The sequence below is a fragment of the Oncorhynchus nerka genome, linkage group LG13 (assembly GCF_034236695.1).
Source record: "Oncorhynchus nerka isolate Pitt River linkage group LG13, Oner_Uvic_2.0, whole genome shotgun sequence".
NCBI lineage: Eukaryota > Metazoa > Chordata > Actinopteri > Salmoniformes > Salmonidae > Oncorhynchus > Oncorhynchus nerka.
The window spans coordinates 103,051,908-103,079,002 of NC_088408.1; the positions used below are offsets into that span (position 1 = coordinate 103,051,908).

Consider the following 27,095-nt stretch of genomic DNA (forward strand, 5'->3'; position numbering starts at 1 on the left):
ACCGTCCCCAACAGATCAGGGTCTACCCAGATGTCCTACTGTCCCCAACTGATCAGGGTCTACCCAGATGACCTACTGTCTCCACAGATCAAGTGTCTACAGGAACAAGTGCCCAGTACCTGGGCCTAAACGTCAGTGCCCAGTACCTGGGCCTAAACGTCAGTGCCAACTACCTGGGCCTAAACGTCAGTGCCCACTACCTGGGCCTAAACGTCAGTGCCAACTACCTGGGCCTAAACGTCAGTGCCCAGTACCTGGGCCTAAACGTCAGTGCCAACTACCTGGGCCTAAACGTCAGTGCCCAGTACCTGGGCCTAAACGTCAGTGCCAACTACCTGGGCCTAAACGTCAGTGCCAACTACCTGGGCCTAAACGTCAGTGCCAACTACCTGGGCCTAAACGTCAGTGCCCACTACCTGGGCCTAAACGTCAGTGCCCAGTACCTGGGCCTAAACGTCAGTGCCAACTACCTGGGCCTAAACGTCAGTGCCAACTACCTGGGCCTAAACGTCAGTGCCCACTACCTGGGCCTAAACGTCAGTGCCCACTACCTGGGCCTAAACGTCAGTGCCCAGTACCTGGGCCTAAACGTCAGTGCCCAGTACCTGGGCCTAAACGTCAGTGCCAACTACCTGGGCCTAAACGTCAGTGCCCAGTACCTGGGCCTAAACGTCAGTGCCAACTACCTGGGCCTAAACGTCAGTGCCAACTACCTGGGCCTAAACGTCAGTGCCCACTACCTGGGCCTAAACGTCAGTGCCCACTACCTGGGCCTAAACGTCAGTGCCCAGTACCTGGGCCTAAACGTCAGTGCCAACTACCTGGGCCTAAACGTCAGTGGACGGTGGATTTGGTGAATGCACTAACAGAAAAACCTGCAAAGCATTTTACTCCATACAGATCCTAACCAAATACAGGCTCAGTGAACACCAATTGCCTATAAGAAAAGGGAGACAAAAAGACATGGCTACCCAAAGAGGAGCATCTATGTGATCACTGCACGACAGTGGAGGTAGATACAGAGATGCACTTTTTCCTCTACTGTTGAGAAATACTCATAAGAGACATTTGTTCAAGAAAATATCTCAATCAATTCCCAATTTCTGTCAATTTACTAATGATATCTCCCTCACCCAGAATAATTCCTGTCAAGGCAGCCGCTACTCTTCCTGGGGTTTATTATGGATCCTCATTAGTTCCTGTCAAGGCAGCAGCTACTCTTCCTGGGGTTTATTATGGATCCTCATTAGTTCCTGCCAAGGCAGCAGCTACTCTTCCTGGGGTTTATTATGGATCCTCATTAGTTCCTGCCAAGGAAGCAGCTACTCTTCCTGGGGTTTATTATGGATCCCCATTAGTTCCTGTCAAGCAGCATCTACTCTTCCTGGGGTTTATTATGGATCCCCATTAGTTCCTGCCTAGGCAGCAGCTACTCTTCCTGGGGTTTATTATGGTTCCCCATTAGTTCCTGCCAAGGCAGCAGCTACTCTTCCTGGGGTTTATTATGGATCCCCGTTAGTTCCTACCAAGGCAGCAGCTACTCTTCCTGGGGTTTATTATGGATCCCCATTAGTTCCTGCCAAGGCAGCAGCTACTCTTCCTGGGGTTTATTATGGATCCCCATTAGTTCCTGCCTAGGCAGCAGCTACTCTTCCTGGGGTTTATTATGGATCCCCATTAGTTCCTGTCAAGGCAGCAGCTACTCTTCCTGGGGTTTATTATGGATCCCCATTAGTTCCTGCCTAGGCAGCAGCTACTCTTCCTGGGGTTTATTATGGATCCCCATTAGTTCCTGTCAAGGCAGAAGCTACTCTTCCTGGGGACCTCTTGTGGGGTATGTATGGGGTGTCTGAGCTGTGTGCCAGTAGTTCAAACAGACAGCTTATACCTCTCACAAATACAAGTTGCGATGAAGTCAATCTCTCCTCCATTTTGAGCCAGGAGAGATTGACATGCACATTATTCATGTTAGCTCTCTGTGTATATTTAAAGGCAGCTATGATCAGTGTACTATATTACATCACTAAAAATTCCAACTTTTACATTACCGTGTAGTTTACCAATAAAATGGTCTGATGATGATGTGGACGTACTCCGTATACAGTATCCTAAATAAAGGATCTCACTCCAATACATTTTAATAGAAAGTCAGCAAAAAATAGACAAGCTCTTGCTACCTGTCTATTTTCAGGAAAATCATCCTGATTACCTCTTTAGTCATATCCCAGTTTACCATGATTACCTCTTTAGTCATATCCCAGTTTACCATGATTACCTCTTTAGTCATATCCCAGTTTTCATGATTACCTCTTTAGTCATATCCCAGTTTACCATGATTACCTCTTTAGTCATATCCCAGTTTTCATGATTACCTCTTTAGTCATATCCCAGTTTTCATGATTACCTCTTTAGTCATATCCCAGTTTACTTATGGTCTTGCCTACACCTAGCGACATTTAATAAAAAAAATAGATTTTAGTTTTTCATTTTATTTGGAATGGCAAGCCAGACAGCTGTGCCATACAGATTGACAGCTGTGCCATACAGTGACTGTGCCATACAGATTGACAGCTGTGCCATACAGTGACTGTGCCATACAGATTGACAGCTGTGCCATACCGATTGACAGCTGTGCCATACAGATTGACAGCTGTGCCATACAGTGACTGTGCCATACAGATTGACAGCTGTGCCATACAGTGACTGTGCCATACAGATTGACAGCTGTGCCATACAGTGACTGTGCCATACAGATTGACAGCTGTGCCATACCGATTGACAGCTGTGCCATACAGTGACTGTGCCATACCGATTGACAGCTGTGCCATACAGATTGACAGCTGTGCCATACAGATTGACAGCTGTGCCATACAGTGACTGTGCCATACCGATTGACAGCTGTGCCATACAGTGACTGTGCCATACCGATTGACAGCTGTGCCATACAGATTGACAGCTGTGCCATACAGTGACTGTGCCATACCGATTGACAGCTGTGCCATACAGTGACTGTGCCATACCGATTGACAGCTGTGCCATACAGATTGACAGCTGTGCCATACAGTGACTGTGCCATACCGATTGACAGCTGTGCCATACAGTGACTGTGCCATACCGATTGACAGCTGTGCCATACAGATTGCAACATAGTTGGGAAGATTTGATGTACCGATTCCATGGCACATGGTTTATGAATTGACACGTAAAACGGACACGTAAAAGCCAGATTCAAAACTTTTGTTCTATTTAAATTATTATACAAAATTCTTGCAACCAATAGAATGTTATTTATATGGGGGATACAACCTTCCCAGCTCTGCAGAGTCATTAGATATTTTGTTTTGGTACTGCCCATATGTAGCTTGTTTTTGGTCACAGGTCCAGGAATGGCTGAAGAATTGTAATATTTACCTGGAGTTAACCCTGCAGACAGCACTACTGGGTGATCTGAAAAGTCCTAGTCAAATGGATCAATACTACTTCTAGAATTTATTTTTATTTTCAATTGACAATCTGGAGAAACAATGAGAATAGAAAGGTTCAGAACATTTGTGAAACAGCACAGTTACACATAAATCCAATATGGATGGTATTAAGAGATAGATGGGATGGAGCTGAAGGTTGGGACTAATAACAACAAGATAAATCATGTCAAATATATTGGCACGTCAGTAAAACGCATATGGGTTAAGAACTTTTGTAAAAGGGCACAGTTTGAAAGATAAGGGAAACAGAATGTTGAGTTGGACTGCAGAGTGAAGGAAAGGGAGCCAACAAGTGCTCAGCATATGTGGGAACTCCTTCAAGACTGTTGGAAAAGCATTCCAGGTGAAGCTGGTTGAGAGAATGCCAAGAGTGTGTAAAGCTGCCATCAAGGCAAAGGGCGGCCACTTAGAAGATTCTCAAATATAAATATTTGTTTAACACTTTTTTGGTTACTACATGATTCCATATGTGTTATTTCATAGTTTTGATGTCTTCCCTATTATTCTACAATGTAGAAAATAGTAAAAATAAAGAAAAACCCTTGAATGAGTAGGTGTTCTAAAAAGAAAATGGAATGGTAGTGTGTGTGTGTGTGTGTGTATATATACATATACATATATATATATATATATACACACACACACATACATATAGGGGTCACTTAGAAATGTCCTGCTTTTTGAAAGAAAAGCAATTTTGTCCATTAAAATAACATCAAATTGATCAGAAATACAGTGTAGACATTGTTAATGTTTTAACGGACTATTGTGGCTGGAACGACTGATTTTGAATGGAATATCTACATAGGCGTACAGTGGCCCATTATCAAATCAAATCAAATGTTATTTGTCACATACACATGGTTAGCAGATGTTAATGCGAGTGTAGCGAAATGCTTGTGCTTCTAGTTCCGACAATGCAGTGATAACCAACAAGTAATCTAACTAACAATTCCAAAACTACTGTCTTATACACAGTGTAAGGGGATAAAGAATATGTACATAAGGATATATGAATGAGTGATGGTACAGAGCAGCATAGGCAAGATACAGTAGATGGTATCGAGTACAGTATATACATATGAGATGAGAATGTAGACAAAGTAAACAAAGTGGCATAGTTAAAGTGGCTAGTGATACATGTATTACATAAGGATGCAGTCGATGATGTAGAGTACAGTATATACGTATGCATATGAGATGAATAATGTAGGGTAAGTAACATTATATAAGGTAGCATTGTTTAAAGTGGCTAGTGATATATTTACATCATTTCCCATCAATTCCCATTATTAAAGTGGCTGGAGTTGGGTCAGTGTCAATGACAGTGTGTTGGCAGCAGCCACTCAATGTTAGTGGTGGCTGTTTAACAGTCTGATGGCCTTGAGATAGAAGCTGTTTTTCAGTCTCTCGGTCCCAGCTTTGATGCACCTGTACTGACCTCGCCTTCTGGATGATAGCGGGGTGAACAGGCAGTGGTTCGGGTGGTTGATGTCCTTGATGATCTTTATGGCCTTCCTGTAACATCGGGTGGTGTAGGTGTCCTGGAGGGCAGGTAGTTTGCCCCGGTGATGCGTTGTGCAGACCTCACTACCCTCTGGAGAGCCTTACGGTTGAGGGCGGAGCAGTTGCCGTACCAGGCGGTGATACAGCCCGCCAGGATGCTCTCGATTGTGCATCTGTAGAAGTTTGTGAGTGCTTTTGGTGACAAGCCGAATTTCTTCAGCCTCCTGAGGTTGAAGAGGCGCTGCTGCGCCTTCTTCACGACGCTGTCAGTGTGAGTGGACCAATTCAGTTTGTCTGTGATGTGTATGCCGAGGAACTTAAAACTTGCTACCCTCTCCACTACTGTTCCATCGATGTGGATAGGGGGGGGGGGTGTTCCCTCTGCTGTTTCCTGAAGTCCACAATCATCTCCTTAGTTTTGTTGACGTTGAGTGTGAGGTTATTTTCCTGACACCACACTCCGAGGGCCCTCACCTCCTCCCTGTAGGCCGTCTCGTCGTTGTTGATAATCAAGCCTACCACTGTTGTGTCGTCCGCAAACTTGATGATTGAGTTGGAGGCGTGCGTGGCCACGCAGTCGTGGGTGAACAGGGAGTACAGGAGAGGGCTCAGAACGCACCCTTGTGGGGCCCCGTGTTGAGGATCAGCGGGGAGGAGATGTTGTTGCCTACCCTCACCACCTGGGGGCGGCCCGTCAGGAAGTCCAGTACCCAGTTGCACAGGGCGGGGTCGAGACCCAGGGTCTCGAGCTTGATGACGAGCTTGGAGGGTACTATGGTGTTGAATGCCGAGCTGTAGTCGATGAACAGCATTCTCACATAGGTATTCCTCTTGTCCAGGTGGCTTAGGGCAGTGTGCAGTGTGTAGTGCATCGTCTGTGGACCTATTTGGGCGGTAAGCAAATTGGAGTGGGTCTAGGGTGTCAGGTAGGGTGGAGGTGATATGGTCCTTGACTAGTCTCTCAAAGCACTTCATGATGACGGAAGTGAGTGCTACGGGGCGGTAGTCGTTTAGCTCAGTTACCTTAGCTTTCTTGGGAACAGGAACAATGGTGGCCCTCTTGAAGCATGTGGGAACAGCAGACTGGTATAGGGATTGATTGAATATGTCCGTAAACACACCGGCCAGCTGGTCTGCGCATGCTCTGAGGGTGCGGCTGGGGATGCCGTCTGGGCCTGCAGCCTTGCGAGGGTTAACACGTTTAAATGTCTTACTCACCTCGGCTGCAGTGAAGGAGAGACCGCATGTTTTCGTTGCAGGCCGTGTCAGTGGCACTGTATTGTCCTCAAAGCGGGCAAAAAAGTTATTTAGTCTGCCTGGGAGCAAGACATCCTGGTCCGTGACTGGGCTGGGTTTCTTCTTGTAGTCCGTGATTGACTGTAGACCCTGCCACATGCCTCTTGTGTCTGAGCCGTTGAATTGAGATTCTACTTTGTCTCTGTACTGACGCTGATGATTGCGGAGGGCCTTGCGGAGGGAATAGCTGCACTGTTTGTATTCGGTCATGTTGCCAGACACCTTGCCCTGATTAAAAGCAGTGGTTCGCGCTTTCAGTTTCACGCGAATGCTGCCATCAATCCACGGTTTCTGGTTTGGGAATGTTTTTATCGTTGCTATGGGAACGACATCTTCGACGCACGTTCTAATGAACTCGCACACCGAATCAGCGTATTCGTCAATATTTTTATCTGACGCAATACGAAACATGTCCCAGTCCACGTGATGGAAGCAGTCTTGGAGTGTGGAGTCAGCTTGGTCTGACCAGCGTTGGACAGACCTCAGCGTGGGAGCCTCTTGTTTAAGTTTCTGCCTGTAGGCAGGGATCAACAAAATGGAGTCGTGGTCAGCTTTTCCGAAAGGGGGCGGGGCAGGGCCTTATATGCGTCGCGGAAGTTAGAGTAACAATGATCCAAGGTTTTACCACCCCTGGTTGCGCAATCGATATGCTGATAAAATTTAGGGAGTCTTGTTTTCAGATTAGCTTTGTTAAAATCCCCAGCTACAATGAATGCAGCCTCCGGATAAATGGTTTCCAGTTTGCAAAGAGTTAAATAAAGTTCGTTCAGAGCCATCGATGTGTCTGCTTGGGGGGGATATATACGGCTGTGATTATAATCGAAGATAATTCTCTTGGAAGATAATGCGGTCTACATTTGATTGTGAGGAATTCTAAATCAGGTGAACAGAAGGATTTGAGTTCCTGTATGTTTCAGCAACCATCACTCCTGTGTTCCAATGGCACGTGGTGTTAGCTAATCCAAGTTTATCATTTTAAAAAGGCTAATTGATCATAAGAAAATCATTTTGCAATTATGTTAGCTGAAAACTGTTGTTCTGATTAAAGAAGCAATACAACTGGCCTTCTTTAGACTAGTTGAGTATCTGGAGCATCAGCATTTGTGGGTTTGATTACAGGCTCAAAATGGCCAGAAACAAAGAACTTTCTTCTGAAACTCGTCAGTCTATTCTTGTTCTGAGAAATGAAGGCTATTCCACACGAGAAATTGCCAAGAAACTAAAGACCTTGTACAACGCAGTGTACTACTCCCTTCAGAGAACAGCACAAACTGGCTCTAACCAGAATAGAAAAGAGGAGGCCCTGGTGCACAACTGAGCAAGAGAACAAGTACATTAGAGTGTCTAGTTTGAGAAACAGACGCCTCACGAGTCCTCAACTGGCAGCTTCATTAAATAGTACCCACAAAACACCAGTCTCAACGTCAACAGTGAAGAGGCGACTCCGGGATGCTGGCCTTCTAGGCAGAGTTGCAAAGAAAAAGCCATATCTCAGACTGGCCAATAAAAATAAATGATTAAGATGGGCAAAAGAACACAAACTGGACGGAGATACATGTCATGAATAGTGAGTAACAATGTGTCTTCCTGAACGTGAGTGAGTACCCAGTATGTGGTTGAGCTGTGTGTGGGTGTACCCAGTATGTGGTTGAGCTGTGTGTGGGTGTACCCAGTATGTGGTTGAGCTGTGTGTGGGTGTACCCAGTATGTGGTTGAGCTGTGTGTGGGTGAGTGTGTGCGTGTGTGTGTGTATCCAATATGTGGTTGCGCTGTGCGTGTGTGTGTGTGTACCCAGTATGTGGTGGCGCTGTGTGTGTGCGCGTGTGTGTGTGCGTGTGTGTGTGCGCGTACCCAGTATGTGATTGAGCTGTGTGTGTGTGCGTGTGTGTGTGTGCGTACCCAGTATGTGATTGAGCTGGTCCAGGTAGTGCTTCCCGGGGAAGATGGGTCTATTGGAGAGCATCTCAGCCAGGATGCAGCCCACAGACCAGATATCAATCGACTTGGTGTAACCCTGAGAGAGGAGAGGCTAGCATTAACACAGCACATGGGAACCTCTAGCATTAACACAGCACATGGGAACCTCTAGCATTAACACAGCACATGGGAACCTCTAGCATTAACACAGCACATGGGAACCTCTAGCATTAACACAGCACATGGGAACCTCTAGCATTAACACAGCACATGGGAACCTCTAGCATTAACACAGCACATGGGAACCTCTAGCATTAACACAGGGGTGGCAGGGTAGCCTAGTGGTTAGAGCGTTGGACTAGTAACCGAAAGGTTGCAAGTTCAAATCCCAGAGCTGACAAGGTACAAATCTGTCATTCTGCCCCTGAACAGGCAGTTAACCCACTGTTCCTAGGCCGTCATTGAAAATAAGAATTTGTTCTTAACTGACTTGCCTGGTTAAATAAAGGTAAAATAAAAAATAAATAAAAATACAGGGGTGGTGGTGGTGTGTAGAGTAATATCAAATCAAATTTTATTTGTCACATGCAGATGTTAATGCGAGTGTAGCGAAATGCTTGTGCTTCTAGTTCCGACAATGCAGTGATAACCAACAAGTAATCTAACTAACAATTCTAAAACTACTGTCTTATACACAGTGTAAGGGGATAAAGAATATGTACATAAGGATATATGAATGAGTGATGGTACAGAGCAGCATACAGTAGATGGTATCGAGTACAGTATATACATATGAGATGAGTATGTAGACAAAGTAAACAAAGTGGCATAGTTAAAGTGGCTAGTGATACATGTATTACATAAGGATGCAGTCGATGATGTAGAGTACAGTATATACGTATGCATATGAGATGAATATGAGATGAATAATGTAGGGTAAGTAACATTATATAAGGTAGCATTGTTTAAAGTGGCTAGTGATATATTTACATCATTTCCCATCAATTCCCATTATTAAAGTGGCTGGAGTTGGGTCAGTGTCAATGACCCAGATGTAGTGTAGACTAATACAGGGGTGGTGTAGTGTAGTGTAGACTAATACAGGGGTGGTGGTTTGTAGTGTAGACTAATACAGGGGTGGTGTAGTGTAGACTAATACAGGTGTGGTAGTGGTGTGTAGACTAATACAGGGGTGGTGGTGTAGTGTAGACTAATACAGGGGTGGTGTAGTGTAGACTAATACAGGGGTGGTGGTGTAGTATAGAGTAATACAGGGGTAGTGTAGTGTAGACTAATACAGGGGTGGTGTAGTGTAGACTAATACAGGGGTGGTGTAGTGTAGACTAATACAGGGGTGGTGTAGTGTAGACTAATACAGGGGTGGTGTAGTGTAGACTAATACAGGGGTGGTGTAGTGTAGACTAATACAGGGGTGGTGTAGTGTAGACTAATACAGGGGTGGTGTAGTGTAGACTAATACAGGGGTGGTGGTTTGTAGACTAATACAGGGGTGGTGTAGTGTAGACTAATACAGGGGTGGTGTAGTGTAGACTAATACAGGGGTGGTGGTGTGTAGACTAATACAGGGGTGGTGTGTAGTGTAGACTAATACAGGGGTGGTGTGTAGTGTAGACTAATACAGGGGTGGTGTAGTGTAGACTAATACAGGGGTGGTGTAGTGTAGACTAATACAGGGGTGGTGGTTTGTAGACTAATACAGGGGTGGTGGTGTGTAGACTAATACAGGGGTGGTGTAGTGTAGACTAATACAGGGGTGGTGGTGTGTAGACTAATACAGGGGTGGTGTGTAGTGTAGACTAATACAGGGGTGGTGTGTAGTGTAGACTAATACAGGGGTGGTGTGTAGTGTAGACTAATACAGGGGTGGTGTAGTGTAGACTAATACAGGGGTGGTGTAGTGTAGACTAATACAGGGGTGGTGTAGTGTAGACTAATACAGGGGTGGTGTAGTGTAGACTAATACAGGGGTGGTGTAGTGTAGACTAATACAGGGGTGGTGGTGTGTAGACTAATACAGGGGTGGTGTAGTGTAGACTAATACAGGGGTGGTGTAGTGTAGACTAATACAGGGGTGGTGTAGTGTAGACTAATACAGGGGTGGTGTAGTGTAGACTAATACAGGGGTGGTGTAGTGTAGACTAATACAGGGGTAGTGTAGACTAATACAGGGGTGGTGGTTTGTAGTGTAGACTAATACAGGGGTGGTGGTTTGTAGTGTAGACTAATACAGGGGTGGTGTAGTGTAGACTAATACAGGGGTGGTGGTTTGTAGTGTAGACTAATACAGGGGTGGTGTAGTGTAGACTAATAAAGGGGTGGTGTAGTGTAGACTAATACAGGGGTGGTGGTGTGTAGTGTAGACTAATACAGGTGTGGTAGTGGTGTGTAGACTAACACAGGGGTGGTGTAGTGTAGACTAATACAGGGGTGGTGTAGTGTAGACTAATACAGGGGTGGAGAAGTGTAGACTAATACAGGGGTGGTGTAGTGTAGACTAATACAGGGGTGGTGTAGTGTAGACTAATACAGGGGTGGTGGTGTAGTGTAGACTAATACAGGGGTGGTGTAGTGTAGACTAATACAGGGGTGGTGTAGTGTAGACTAATACAGGGGTGGTGTAGTGTAGACTAATACAGGGGTAGTGTAGACTAATACAGGGGTAGTGTAGACTAATACAGGGGTAGTGTAGACTAATACAGGGGTAGTGTAGACTAATACAGGGGTGGTGGTTTGTAGTGTAGACTAATACAGGGGTGGTGGTTTGTAGTGTAGACTAATACAGGGGTGGTGGTTTGTAGTGTAGACTAATACAGGGGTGGTGGTTTGTAGTGTAGACTAATACAGGGGTGGTGGTTTGTAGTGTAGACTAATACAGGGGTGGTGTAGTGTAGACTAATACAGGGGTGGTGTAGTGTAGACTAATAAAGGGGCGGTGTAGTGTAGACTAATACAGGGGTGGTGGTGTGTAGTGTAGACTAATACAGGTGTGGTAGTGGTGTGTAGACTAACACAGGGGTGGTGTAGTGTAGACTAATACAGGGGTGGTGTAGTGTAGACTAATACAGGGGTGGTGTAGTGTAGACTAATACAGGGGTGGTGTAGTGTAGACTAATACAGGGGTGGTGGTGTGTAGACTAATACAGGGGTGGTGTAGTGTAGACTAATACAGGGGTGGTGTAGTGTAGACTAATACAGGGGTGGTGTAGTGTAGACTAATACAGGGGTGGTGTAGTGTAGACTAATACAGGGGTGGTGTAGTGTAGACTAATACAGGGGTGGTGTAGTGTAGACTAATACAGGGGTGGTGTAGTGTAGACTAATACAGGGGTAGTGTAGACTAATACAGGGGTGGTGGTTTGTAGTGTAGACTAATACAGGGGTGGTGGTTTGTAGTGTAGACTAATACAGGTGTGGTAGTGGTGTGTAGACTAACACAGGGGTGGTGTAGTGTAGACTAATACAGGGGTGGTGTAGTGTAGACTAATACAGGGGTGGTGTAGTGTAGACTAATAAAGGGGTGGTGTAGTGTAGACTAATACAGGGGTGGTGTAGTGTAGACTAATACAGGGGTGGTGGTGTGTAGTGTAGACTAATACAGGTGTGGTAGTGGTGTGTAGACTAACACAGGGGTGGTGTAGTGTAGACTAATACAGGGGTGGTGTAGTGTAGACTAATACAGGGGTGGAGAAGTGTAGACTAATACAGGGGTGGTGTAGTGTAGACTAATACAGGGGTGGTGTAGTGTAGACTAATACAGGGGTGGTGGTGTAGTGTAGACTAATACAGGGGTGGTGGTGTAGTGTAGACTAATACAGGGGTGGTGGTGTAGTGTAGACTAATACAGGGGTGGTGTGTTATATAGTGTCAGGACTGAACAGTTGTCTAATACAGGGGTTTTCAAACTGGGGTCCCTACTGCAGGGGATCTGCGTCATTTAATAAAATTAAATAAATGGAAAACAATTATTTTTATGAATATCGCTAGAGGCAAAACAGAACGCTATCGTGGATACCATTTAGTATGCTGTGGACTGATCTCTGTCAACTGCTCTCCCCTTGTCTGGATTAGGGGAGGGTTTGGCCCAGCATTGTCCGGATTAGGGGAGGGTTTGGCACAGCGTTGTCCGGATTAAGGGAGGGTTTGGCCCAGCGTTGTCCGGATTAAGGGAGGGTTTGGCACAACGTTGTCCGGATTAGGGGAGGGGTTGTCCGGATTAGGGGAGGGTTTGGCCCAGCATTGTCCGGATTAAGGGAGGGTTTGGCCCAGCGTTGTCCGGATTAGGGGAGGGTTTGGCCCAGCGTTGTCCGGATTAGGGGAGGGTTTGGCCCAGCATTGTCCGGATTAGGGGAGGGTTTGGCCCAGCGTTGTCCGGATTAAGGGAGGGTTTGGCCCAGCGTTGTCCGGATTAGGGGAGGGTTTGGCCTTACTTGGCTCACTACGCTCTAGCGACTCCTTGTGGCGGGCCGGGCACCTGCAGGCTGACTGCGGTCGTCAGTTGAACAGTGTTTCCTCTGACACATTGGTCCGGCTGGCTTACGGGTTAAGCGAGCAGGTGTTAAGAAGCGCGGTTTGGCAGGTCATGTTGTTTCCGAGGACGCATAACTCGACCTTCACCTCCCGAGCCCGTTGGGGAGTTGCAGCAATGAGACAACATTAAAATTGGGGAGAAAAAGGGGGTTCAGGGTTCCTGGATATTACGAAACATGTCCCTCAGGGGTGGATTCTAAGTCCTGTACTTTTTACTGTTAACAATATCGACTTATCTGTAAAAAAAATACATTTTAAAAAGTCCCACTGTACCTAACATCATCACTAAACTTTAAACCTCTGGAAATTCCATTGCTCTCTAACTGAGTCAGTTTGTTCTACAAATAAGGTGCAAGAAAACTACAATCTTCAACATTTTCTTCAAATGTGATGTTGTGGTGTCTCTAGGTCAACTCAGAAAGCTGAATGAGGACCTTATTACTGATGAATGTGTTTATGACTTTTTCTTTCTATACTTACATTTTGTATTCACATTGATGTGTGTTTTTCTTTCTGTTTGCATTTTGACGTGTGTAATTCCTGTAATTCGGACTCCCTGATAAAATAAAAGGTTAAATAAATCAAATGTCTCTGTCCAGTATGAAAGAAGTTCGTGTCGGTTCATGGAAACCACCTAACTAGCATTAGCGCAATGAGTGGAAGTCTACAGGTACAGTTAGCATGCACGCTTTAAAACCACAACATTTTGTCCACGCCAACAAGCCTATTAGCTAGAAAGGTATGTTAGAGTTCACACTTCCCTCTTACATTTAACATTTAAGTCATTTAGCAGACGCTCTTATCCAGAGCGACTTACAAATTGGCTCTTCCAATAAACTGTGGGAAGGTCAACATAATGAAACTGTCCAACAATTCTATTCATTTTACATGTTGAATACTTCTACTTTCATCTGATAAGACAAGATGTGATATATATTTTTACTAACATATGATCGCAGTCCCTGGGTCACCGGGTTACCTGGGCATGGAAAGTTTGAAAACCCCTGGTCTCGTGTCATGGTGTGGTGCATTGAGATATTGCATTTATCTGTCTGACCACCAGGTGGCGCTAACCTTGGAGTTGAGCATGATTTCAGGCGCCCGGTACCAGCGAGTAGCTACATACTCCGTCAGGAAGCCTGTGTGGTCGTGGTCTGGGTCAGCCACACGCGCCAGACCGAAGTCACAGATCTAAGGGAAGAGGAGGATGTTAGTGACGAGAGCAGGAGGGGGGAGAGTGAAGCAGGAGGAGGGAGAGAGCAGCAGGAGGAGGGAGAGAGCAGCAGGAGGAGGGAGAGAGCAGCAGGAGGAGGGAGAAGAGAGCAGCAGGAGGGGGGAGAAGAGAGCAGCAGAAGGGGGAGAAGAGAGCAGCAGAAGGGGGGAGAAGAGAGCAGCAGGAGGAGGGAGAGAGCAGCAGAAGGGGGAGAGAGCAGCAGAAGGGGGAGAGAGCAGCAGAAGGGGGAGAGAGCAGCAGGAGGAAGGAGAGAGCAGCAGGAGGAGGGAGAGAGCAGCAGAAGGGGGAGAAGAGAGCAGCAGGAGGAGGGAGAGAGCAGCAGGAGGAGGGAGAGAGCAGCAGGAGGAGGGAGAGAGCAGCAGGAGGAGGGAGAGAGCAGCAGGAGGAGGGAGAGAGCAGCAGGAGGAGGGAGAGAGCAGCAGGAGGAGGGAGAGAGCAGCAGGAGTAGGGAGAGAGCAGCAGGAGGAGGGAGAGAGCAGCAGAAGGGGGGAGAGAGCAGCAGAAGGGGGGAGAGAGCAGCAGGAGGAAGGAGAGAGCAGCAGGAGGAGGGAGAGAGCAGCAGGAGGCGGGAGAGAGCAGCAGAAGGGGGGAGAGAGCAGCAGAAGGAGAGAGAGAGCAGCAGGAGGGGGGAGAGAGCAGGAGAGGAGGGAGAGGAGGGAGAGAGCAGGAGCGAGAGGGGGAGAGCAATAATCAGACCAACTGGTTCTTTGTGAGATTTAAAAATAATCTGTTCCATGATATACATCTGGTGTTTTAAAAGCCATTATTGGTACCACGATTGACTTCTGTCTTTTTTTACATGAAGATTGTCCACAAAGCCATTTTCCCCACCAACTATAACAGGGTATACCGTATGCCATTTTCCCCACCAACTATAACAGGGTATACCGTATGCCATTTTCCCCACCAACTATAACAGGGTATACCGTATGCCATTTTCCCCACCAACTATAACAGGGTATACCGTATGCCGTTCTCCCCACCAACTATAACAGGGTATACCGTATGCCATTTTCCCCACCAACTATAACAGGGTATACCGTATGCCATTTTCCCCACCAACTATAACAGGGTATACCGTATGCCATTTTCCCCACCAACTATAACAGGGTATACCGTATGCCATTTTCCCCACCAACTATAACAGGGTATACCGTATGCCATTTTCCCCACCAACTATAACAGGGTATACCATATGCCATTTCCCCCACCAACTATAACAGGGTATACCGTATTCTGCAGTACCGTGATCAGCCTTGAATTGCCACAGCTTCAATTAGAGGGGACAGTCTCTGCGCAGGACGTTAGGGTCAGGGGTCAGGGTTCTGTACCTTTAGATCACAGGTGGTATTGAGCAGCAGGTTGGAGGGTTTGCAGGGCGTTAGGGTCAGGGGTCAGGGTTCTGTACCTTTAGATCACAGGTGGTATTGAGCAGCAGGTTGGAGGGTTTGAGATCACGGTGCAGGACGTTGGCAGAATGGATGTACTTCAGGCCTCTCAGGATCTGGTACAGGAAGTAACAGATGTGATCGTTGCTCAGGCGCTGGGTCTTCAGCAGCTTATACAGGTCTGTCTCCATCAGGTCCTGCACTATGTAGCTAGGAGACAAGGGGTTAAGGAATCTACTAGATCGGGACAACAACTTAACCCCAACACAACCCATAAGATGTATGTAAACGTTCGACTTCAACTGCATAGATAAAAAAAATAATGTTTTAAACCCTTGAATGAGTTGGTGTTCTTTCTTGAATTATACAATTTTCTACATTGTAGAATAATAGTGAAGACATTACAACTGTGAAATAACACATATGGAATCATGTAGTAACCAGAAAAAGTGTAAAACAAATCTAAATATATTTTACATTTGAGATTCTTCAATGTAGCTACCCTTTGCCTTAATGACAGCTTTGCAAACTTGGCATTCTCTCAACCAGCTTCATGAGGTTGTCACCTGGAATGCATTTCATTTAACAGGTGTACTTTCTTAAAAGTTAACTTGTGGAATTTCTTTCCTTCTTAATGCGTTTGAGCCAATCAGTTTTGTTGTGACCAGGTAGGGGTGGTATACAGAAGATGGTATTTTAACAAATAGGGCTAAGTCCATATTATGGCAAGAACAGCTCAAATAAGCAAAGAGAAACGAAAGTCCATCTTTACTTTTAAGACATGAAGGTTAGTCAATACGGAAAATGTCAAGAACTTAAAGAATGTTTCTTTAAGCTCTGTCGCAAAAACCATCAAGCGCTATGATGAAACGGGCTCTCATGAGGACCGCCACAGGAATGGAAGACCCAGAGTTACCTCTGCTGCAGAGGATAAGTTCATTAGAGTTACCAGCCTCAGAAATTGCAGCCCAAATAAATGCTTCAGAGTTCAAGTAACAGACATCTCAACATCAAATGTTCAGAGGAGACTGAGTGAATCTGGCCTTCATGGTCAAATTGCTGCAAAGAAACCACTACTAAAGGACACCAATAAGAAGGTATAAGAGTAATAAGAGACTTGATTGGGCCAAGAAACACGAGCAATGGACATTAGACCGGTGGAAATCTGTCATTAGGTCTGGAGTCTGTGGGTGAACAGATGATCTCCGCATGTGTGGTTCCCACAGTGAAGCATGGAGGAGGAGGTGTGATGGTGTGGGGGTGCTTTGCTGGTGACACTGATTTAGAATTCAAGCCACACTTAACCCGACATGGCTCCCACAGCATTCTACAGCGATACGCCATCCCATCTGGTTTGGGCTTATTGGGACTATCATTTGTTTTTCAATGACCCAACACACCTCCAGGCTGTGTAAAGGCTATTTGACCAAGGAGGAGAGTGATGGACTGCTGCATCAAATGACCTGGCCTCCACAATTCCCCAACTAAATTGAGATGAGTTGGACCGCAGAGTGAAGGAAAAGCAGCCAGCAAGTGCTCAGCATATGTGGGAACTCCTTCAAGAATGTTGGAAAAGCATTCCTCATGAAGCTGGTTGAGAGAATGCCAAGTGTGCAAAGCTGTCATCAAGGCAAAGGGTGACTACTTGAATAAATATATTTTAATTTGTTTAACACTTTTTTTGGTTACTACATGATTCCAAATGTGTTACTTCATAGTTTTGATGTCTTCACTATTATTCTACAATGTAGAAAATAGTAAAAAATAAAATAAAAACCCTTGAATAAGTAGGTGTTCTAAAACTTTTGACCGGTAGTGAACTTCAGTATGTTATAGTGTTGTGTTAGCCTGATAGCACACAATATTAGCACGCCCCTTTAGCCTTCAGAACAGCATCAATTCGTCGGGGACATGGACTCTACAAGGTGTAGAAAGCGTTCCACAGGGATGCTGGCCCATGTTGACTCCAATGCTTCCCACAGTTGTGTCAAGTTGGCTGGATGTCCTTTGGGTGGTGGACCATTCTTGATACACATGGGAAACTGTTGAATGTGAAAAACCCAGCAGCGTTGCAGTTCTTGACACAAACCGGTGCGCCTGGTAAAGGCACTTCAATCTTTTTTCTTGCCCCATTCACCCTCTGAATGGCACACATACACAATCCATGTCTCAAGGCTTAAAAATCCTTCTTTAATCTGTCCCCTCCCCTTCATCTACATGTCCCCTCCCCTTCATCTACATGTCCCCTCCCCTTCATCTACATGTCCCCTCCCCTTCATCTACATGTCCCCTCCCCTTCATCTACATGTCCCCTCCCCTTCATCTACATGTCCCCTCCCCTTCATCTACATGTCTCCTCCCCTTCATCTACACTGATTGAAGTGGATATAATAAGTGACATCAATAAGGGATCATAGATTTTACCTGGATTCACCTGGTCAGTCTGTCATGGAGAGAGCAGGTGTTCCTAATGTTTTGTACGCTCAGTGTATTTGGAGGACCTGAAACCTAACTGAACACTGTCCCTCTAACATTCTCTGATTGGCTGGACGTTGCCGGGCATCAACGTTAGGACAACATTCCTGTGATGAAACTGACTAAGGTCTGACAACATTACTAACAAATGTCTGGAAATCATTATGTTACTGTCCTGATGAATGTGAGGTACAGCATTCCTGTGGGGTATGTGTGAGAGAGAAGAGTGTGTGTACATGTCTCTCTGTGTGTGTGGTGAGGAACAGGCATCATCAGGTAAAGGATACACGTCCTTTATCTGATCGATGGAGGGAGTGAGGATGATGTGTGAGAGAGAAGAGTGTGTGTACATGTCTCTCTGTGTGTGTGGTGAGGAACAGGCATCATCAGGTAAAGGATACACGTCCTTCATCTGATCGATGGAGGGCGTGAGGATGATGTCGTTGATGCTGATGATGTTCTCGTGTTTGAAGCGCAGCAGGATCTTAATCTCTCTCAGAGTCCTCTGGCAGTATGTCTGGTGTTCAAACGGACTGATCTTCTTTATCGCCACGCGGACCTTGTTGTCACGGCAATACGCAGAGCTGGGGGCGGGGGGGGTAGAGAGCAGGTTAGAGTGAGTGAGAGAGAATCAGCTGAATGTAATTGAAAAAAATCCACTGAATCTAACCACTTTTGAGAAAATTGGAACACACTAAACACAAATACGTATCTATCCAAAACAGAGGTTCTGGATAAACCACTTATCTAATCTTTTTGTCGTTGTTACAAAGAACAAATAGCAAAAACACACATCAAATACAAATCTTAGAATCAACTATTAAAGACTATCAGAACTCTGGGCCTCTGAGTGACTCAGTGGTCTAAGGCACTTGTGTTGCAGCTGGCCGCGACCGGGAGATTCATGAGGTGAAGCACAATTGGCCCTATTTCGTCTGAGTTAGGGGAGTGTTTGTCAGGGTGGCGGGCAAATGCACTCTGACACGGTCGCCAGTTGTACAGTGTTTCCTCAGACACATTGGTGCGGGTTAAGCAAGCAGTGTGTCACGAAGCAGAGCAGCTTGGGTCGTGGTTCCCGAGGACGCACGGCTCTCGACCTTCGCCTCTCCCGAGTCCGTATGGGAGTTTGCGGTGATGAGACGAGACTAACTACCAATTAGATAAAAATATATTTTTTAAATATTTTTAAATACATTTTAAAAATAGACTTGAGAACCCACTGGATTCCAGAACCCACTGGATTCCAGAACCCACTGGATTCCAGAACACACTGGATTCCAGAACACACTGGATTCCAGAACCCACTGGATTCGTCAATTACATTGAATGAACTACAGGACAAAATACAAACCCTCCAACCCAAAAAGGCCTGTGGTGTTGATGGTATCCTAAATTAAATGATAAAATATGAATTCCAATTGGCTATACTTTTTAACATCATCCTCAGCTGTGGAATCTTCCCCAATATTTGGAACGAAGGACTGAACCCCCCCAATCCACAACAGTGGAGACAAACAACTACTGTGGGATATCAACAGTAACCTTGGTAAAATCCTCTGCATTATCATTAACAGCAGACTCGTACATTTACTCAGTGAAATCAATGTACTGAGCAAATCACAAAATGGCCTTTCACCAAATTACCGTACAACAGACCACGTATTCACCCTGCACACCCTAATTGACAAACAAATCAATAGTCTTCTCATGCCTCGTTTAAAAAAACCTGGTGACTCACACTGGGCTGTCACCATGTAACACTGGGCTATACTACACACTACAGTGTTACATGGTGACACACCACAGTGTTACATGGTGACACACCACAGTGTTACATGGTGACACACCACAGTGTTACATGGTGACACACCACACTGTTACATGGTGACACACCACAGTGTTACATGGTGACACACCAGTGTTACACACCACAGTGTTACATGGTGACACACCAGTGTTACATACTACAGTGTTACACACCACAGTGTTACATGGTGACACACCACAGTGTTACATGGTGACACACCACAGTGTTACATGGTGACACACCAGTGTTACATGGTGACACACCAGTGTTACACACCACAGTGTTACATGGTGACACACCAGTGTTACATGGTGACATACTACAGTGTTACACACCACAGTGTTACATGGTGACACACCACAGTGTTACATGGTGACATACCACAGTGTTACATGGTGACACACCACAGTGTTACATGGTGACACACCAGTGTTACATGGTGACATGGTGACACACCCAGTGTTACATGGTGACACACCAGTGTTACATGGTGACACACAGTGTGTTGACACACCACAGTGTTACATGGTGACACACACAGTGTTACATGGTGACATACTACAGTGTTTGACACACCACAGTGTTACATGGTGACACACCACAGTGTTACATGGTGACACACTACAGTGTTACATGGTGACACACCACAGTGTTACATGGTGACACACCACAGTGTTACATGGTGACACACCACAGTGTTACATGGTGACACACCACAGTGTTACATGGTGACACACCAGTGTTACATGGTGACACACCAGTGTTACATGGTGACACACACAGTGTTACATGGTGACACCACAGTGTTACATGGTGACACAGTGTTACATGGTGACACACCACAGTGTTACATGGTGACACACCACAGTGTTACATGGTGACACACCACAGTGTTACATGGTGACACACCACAGTGTTACATGGTGACACACCACAGTGTTACATGGTGACACACCACAGTGTTACATGGTGACACACCACAGTGTTACATGGTGACACTACAGTGTTACACACCACAGTGTTACATGGTGACATGGTGACACACCACAGTGTTACATGGTGACACACCACAGTGTTACATGCTATGCTTTATCTTGGCCACAGTTGCAAATGAGTGTTACACACCACAGTGTTACATGGTGACACACACAGTGTTACATGGTGACACACCACAGTGTTACATGGTGACACACCACAGTGTTACATGGTGACACACCACAGTGTTACATGGTGACACACCACAGTGTTACATGGTGACACAGTGTTACAGTGTTACCACATGTGTGACACACCACAGTGTTACATGGTGACATACCACAGTGACACACCACAGTGTTACATGGTGACACACCACAGTGTTACATGGTGACATACCACAGTGTTACATGGTGACACACACACCACAGTGTTACATGGTGACACACCACAGTGTTACATGGTGACAGTGTTACACAGTGTTACATGGTGACACACCACAGTGTTACATGGTGACACACCACAGTGTTACATGGTGACACACCACAGTGTTACATGGTGACACACTACAGTGTTACATGGTGACACACCACAGTGTTACATGGTGACACACCACACAGTGTTACACACCACAGTGTTACATGGTGACACACCACAGTGTTACATTGACATGGTGACACACCACAGTGTTACATGGTGACACACCACAGTGTTACATGGTGACATACCACAGTGTTACATGGTGACACACCACAGTGTTACATGGTGACACACCACAGTGGTGACACACCACAGTGTTACATGGTGACACACCACAGTGTTACATGGTGGTGTTACACACCACAGTGTTACATGGTGACACACCACAGTGTTACATGGTGACACCACAGTGTTACATGGTGACACACACAGTGTTACATGGTGACACACCACAGTGTTACATGGTGACACACCACAGTGTTACATGGTGACACACCACAGTGTTACATGGTGACACACCACAGTGTTACATGGTGACACAGTGTTACACAGTGTTACACAGTGTTACATGGTGACACACCACAGTGTTACATGGTGACACACCACAGTGTTACATGGTGACACACCACAGTGTTACATGGTGACACACCACAGTGTTACATGGTGACAGTGTTACATGGTGACACACCACAGTGTTACATGGTGACACACCACAGTGTTACATGGTGACACACCACAGTGTTACATGGTGACACACCACAGTGTTACATGGTGACACACCACAGTGTTACATGGTGACACACCACAGTGTTACATGGTGACACACCACAGTGTTACTTACCACAGTGTTACATGGTGACACACCACAGTGTTACATGGTGACACACCACAGTGTTACATGGTGACACACCACAGTGTTACATGGTGACACACCACAGTGTTACATGGTGACACACCACAGTGTTACATGGTGACACACCACAGTGTTACATGGTGACACACCACAGTGTTACATGGTGACACACCACAGTGTTACATGGTGACACACCACAGTGTTACATGGTGACACACCACAGTGTTACATGGTGACACACAGTGTTACATGGTTACATGGTGACACACCACAGTGTTACATGGTGACACACCACAGTGTTACATGGTGACACACCACAGTGTTACATGGTGACACACCACAGTGTTACATGGTGACACACCACAGTGTTACATGGTGACACACCACAGTGTTACATGGTGACACCACAGTGTTACATGGTGACACACCACAGTGTGACACACCACAGTGTTACATGGTGACACACCACAGTGTTACATGGTGACACACCACAGTGTTACATGGTGACACACCACAGTGTTACATGGTGACACACCACAGTGTTACATGGTGACACACCACAGTGTTACATGGTGACACACCACAGTGTTACATGGTGACACACCACAGTGTTACATGGTGACACACCACAGTGTTACATGGTGACACACACAGTGTTACAGTGTTACATGGTGACATACCACAGTGTTACACACACACCACAGTGTTACATGGTGACACACCACAGTGTTACATGGTGACACACCACAGTGTTACATGGTGACACAGTGTTACATGGTGACACACCACAGTGTTACATGGTGACACACCACAGTGTTACATGGTGACACACCACAGTGTTACATGGTGACACACCACAGTGTTACATGGTGACACACTACCACACCACAGTGTTACATGGTGACACACCACAGTGTTACATGGTGACACACCACAGTGTTACATGGTGACACACCACAGTGTTACATGGTGACACACCACAGTGTTACATGGTGACACACCACAGTGTTACATGGTGACACACCACAGTGTTACATGGTGACACACCACAGTGTTACATGGTGACACACCACAGTGTTACATGGTGACACACCACAGTGTTACATGGTGACACACTACAGTGTTACATGGTGACACACCACATGTGTGACACACCACATGTTGACACACACAGTGTTACATGGTGACACACCACAGTGTTACACCACATGGTGACACACCACAGTGTGACACACCACAGTGTTACATGGTGACACACCACAGTGTTATGGTGACACCACAGTGTTACATGGTGACACACCACAGTGTTGACACACATGGTGACACACCACAGTGTTACATGGTGACACACCACAGTGTTACATGGTGACACACCACAGTGTTACATGGTGACACACACAGTGTTACATGGTGACACACATACTACAGTGTTACATGGTGACACACCACAGTGTTACATGGTGACACACCACAGTGTTACATGGTGACACACTACAGTGTTACATGGTGACACACTACAGTGTTACATGGTGACACACTACAGTGTTACATGGTGACACACCACAGTACAGTGTTACATGGTGACACACTACAGTGTTACATGGTGACACACCACAGTGTTACATGGTGACACACTACAGTGTTACATGGTGACACACACAGTGTTACATGGTGACACACCACAGTGTTACATGGTGACACACCACAGTGTTACATGGTGACACACCACAGTGTTACATGGTGACACACCACAGTGTTACATGGTGACACACCACAGTGTTACATGGTGACACACCACAGTGTTACATGGTGACACACCACAGTGTTACATGGTGACACACCACAGTGTTACATGGTGACACACCACAGTGTTACATGGTGACACACCACAGTGTTACATGGTGACACACAGTGTTTACATGGTGACACACAGTGTTACATGGTGACACACCACAGTGTTACATGGTGACACACCACAGTGTTACATGGTGACACACCACAGTGTTACATGGTGACACACCACAGTGTTACATGGTGACACACCACAGTGTTACATGGTGACACACCACAGTGTTACATGGTGACACACTACAGTGTTACATGGTGACATACCACAGCGTTACATGGTGACACATCACAGTGTTACATACTACAGTGTTACATGGTGACACACCACAGTGTTACATGGTGACACACTACAGTGTTACATGGTGACACACCACAGTGTTACATGGTGACACACCACAGTGTTACATGGTGACACACCACAGTGTTACATGGTGACACACTACAGTGTTACACACTAGTGTTACACTCTAGTGTTACATGGTGACACACCACAGTGTTACATGGTGACACACCACAGTGTTACATGGTGACACACCACAGTGTTACATGGTGACACACCACAGTGTTACATGGTGACACACCACAGTGTTACATGGTGACACACCACAGTGTTACATGGTGACACACCACAGTGTTACTTACCACAGTGTTACATGGTGACACACCACAGTGTTACATGGTGACACACCACAGTGTTACATGGTGACACACCACAGTGTTACATGGTGACACACCACAGTGTTACATGGTGACACACCACAGTGTTACATGGTGACACACCACAGTGTTACATGGTGACACACCACAGTGTTACATGGTGACACACCACAGTGTTACATGGTGACACACCACAGTGTTACATGGTGACACACCACAGTGTTACATGGTGACACACCACAGTGTTACATGGTGACACCACAGTGTTACATGGTGACACACCACAGTGTTACATGGTGACACACCACAGTGTTACATGGTGACACACCACAGTGTTACATGGTGACACACCACAGTGTTACATGGTGACACACCACAGTGTTACATGGTGACACACCACAGTGTTACATGGTGACACACCACAGTGTTACATGGTGACACACCACAGTGTTACATGGTGACACACCACAGTGTTACATGGTGACACACCACAGTGTTACATGGTGACACACCACAGTGTTACATGGTGACACACCACAGTGTTACATGGTGACACACCACAGTGTTACATGGTGACACACCACAGTGTTACATGGTGACACACCACAGTGTTACACACCACAGTGTTACATGGTGACACACCACAGTGTTACATGGTGACACACCACAGTGTTACATGGTGACACACCACAGTGTTACATGGTGACACACCACAGTGTTACATGGTGACACACCACAGTGTTACATGGTGACACACCACAGTGTTACATGGTGACACACCACAGTGTTACATGGTGACACACCACAGTGTTACATGGTGACACACCACAGTGTTACATGGTGACACACCATGGTGACACAGTGTTACATGGTGACACACCACAGTGTTACATGGTGACACACCACAGTGTTACATGGTGACACACCACAGTGTTACATGGTGACACACCACAGTGTTACATGGTGACACACCACAGTGTTACATGGTGACACACCACAGTGTTACATGGTGACACACCACAGTGTTACATGGTGACACACCACAGTGTTACATGGTGACACACCACAGTGTTACATGGTGACACACCACAGTGTTACATGGTGACACACCACAGTGTTACATGGTGACACACCACAGTGTTACATGGTGACACACCACAGTGTTACATGGTGACACACCACAGTGTTACATGGTGACACACCACAGTGACACACCATGGTGACACACCACAGTGTTACATGGTGACACACCACAGTGTTACACACACAGTGTTACACACCACAGTGTTACATGGTGACACACCACAGTGTTACACACCACAGTGTTACATGGTGACACACCACAGTGTTACACACCACAGTGTTACATGGTGACACACCACAGTGTTACATGGTGACACACCACAGTGTTACATGGTGACACACCACAGTGTTACATGGTGACACACCACAGTGTTACATGGTGACACACCACAGTGTTACATGGTGACACACCACAGTGTTACATGGTGACACACCACAGTGTTACATGGTGACACACCACAGTGTTACATGGTGACACACCACAGTGTTACACACCACAGTGTTACACACCACAGTGTTACATGGTGACACACCACAGTGTTACATGGTGACACACTACAGTGTTACACACCACAGTGTTACACACCACAGTGTTACATGGTGACACACCACAGTGTTACACACCACAGTGTTACATGGTGACACACCACAGTGTTACATGGTGACACACTACAGTGTTACATACTACAGTGTTACATGGTGACACACCACAGTGTTACACACCACAGTGTTACATGGTGACACACCACAGTGTTACACACCACAGTGTTACATGGTGACACACCACAGTGTTACATGGTGACACACCACAGTGTTACATGGTGACACACCACAGTGTTACATGGTGACACACCACAGTGTTACACACCACAGTGTTACACACCACAGTGTTACATGGTGACACACCACAGTGTTACACACCACAGTGTTACATGGTGACACACCACAGTGTTACATGGTGACACACCACAGTGTTACACACCACAGTGTTATACACCACAGTGTTACATGGTGACACACCACAGTGTTACACACCACAGTGTTACATGGTGACACACCACAGTGTTACATGGTGACACACTACAGTGTTACACACCACAGTGTTACACACCACAGTGTTACATGGTGACACACCACAGTGTTACACACCACAGTGTTACATGGTGACACACCACAGTGTTACATGGTGACACACTACAGTGTTACATACTACAGTGTTACATGGTGACACACCACAGTGTTACATGGTGACACACTACAGTGTTACACACCACAGTGTTACACACCACAGTGTTACATGGTGACACACCACAGTGTTACACACCACAGTGTTACATGGTGACACACCACAGTGTTACATGGTGACACACTACAGTGTTACATACTACAGTGTTACATGGTGACACACCACAGTGTTACACACCACAGTGTTACATGGTGACACACCACAGTGTTACATGGTGACACACCACAGTGTTACATGGTGACACACCACAGTGTTACATGGTGACACACCACAGTGTTACATGGTGACACACCACAG

General features: G+C 46.0%; 1 protein-coding gene across 2 annotated transcripts in view; it reads right to left on the reverse strand.

Annotated features, from left to right (window-relative positions):
* The window catches only part of LOC115127104 (mitogen-activated protein kinase 1-like), an 89,151-nt gene that overhangs the window by 29,088 nt on the left and 32,968 nt on the right, over positions 1–27,095 (reverse strand). For both annotated transcript variants that reach the window (XM_065026929.1, XM_065026928.1), the window contains exons 2-5: positions 18,251–18,433; positions 15,395–15,584; positions 13,827–13,943; positions 8,187–8,301 (exon numbers count right to left, since the gene is read on the reverse strand). In XM_065026929.1, coding sequence (XP_064883001.1) covers positions 8,187–8,301; positions 13,827–13,943; positions 15,395–15,584; positions 18,251–18,433 — 605 coding nt within the window. The remainder of the gene's footprint in view (positions 1–8,186; positions 8,302–13,826; positions 13,944–15,394; positions 15,585–18,250; positions 18,434–27,095) is intronic.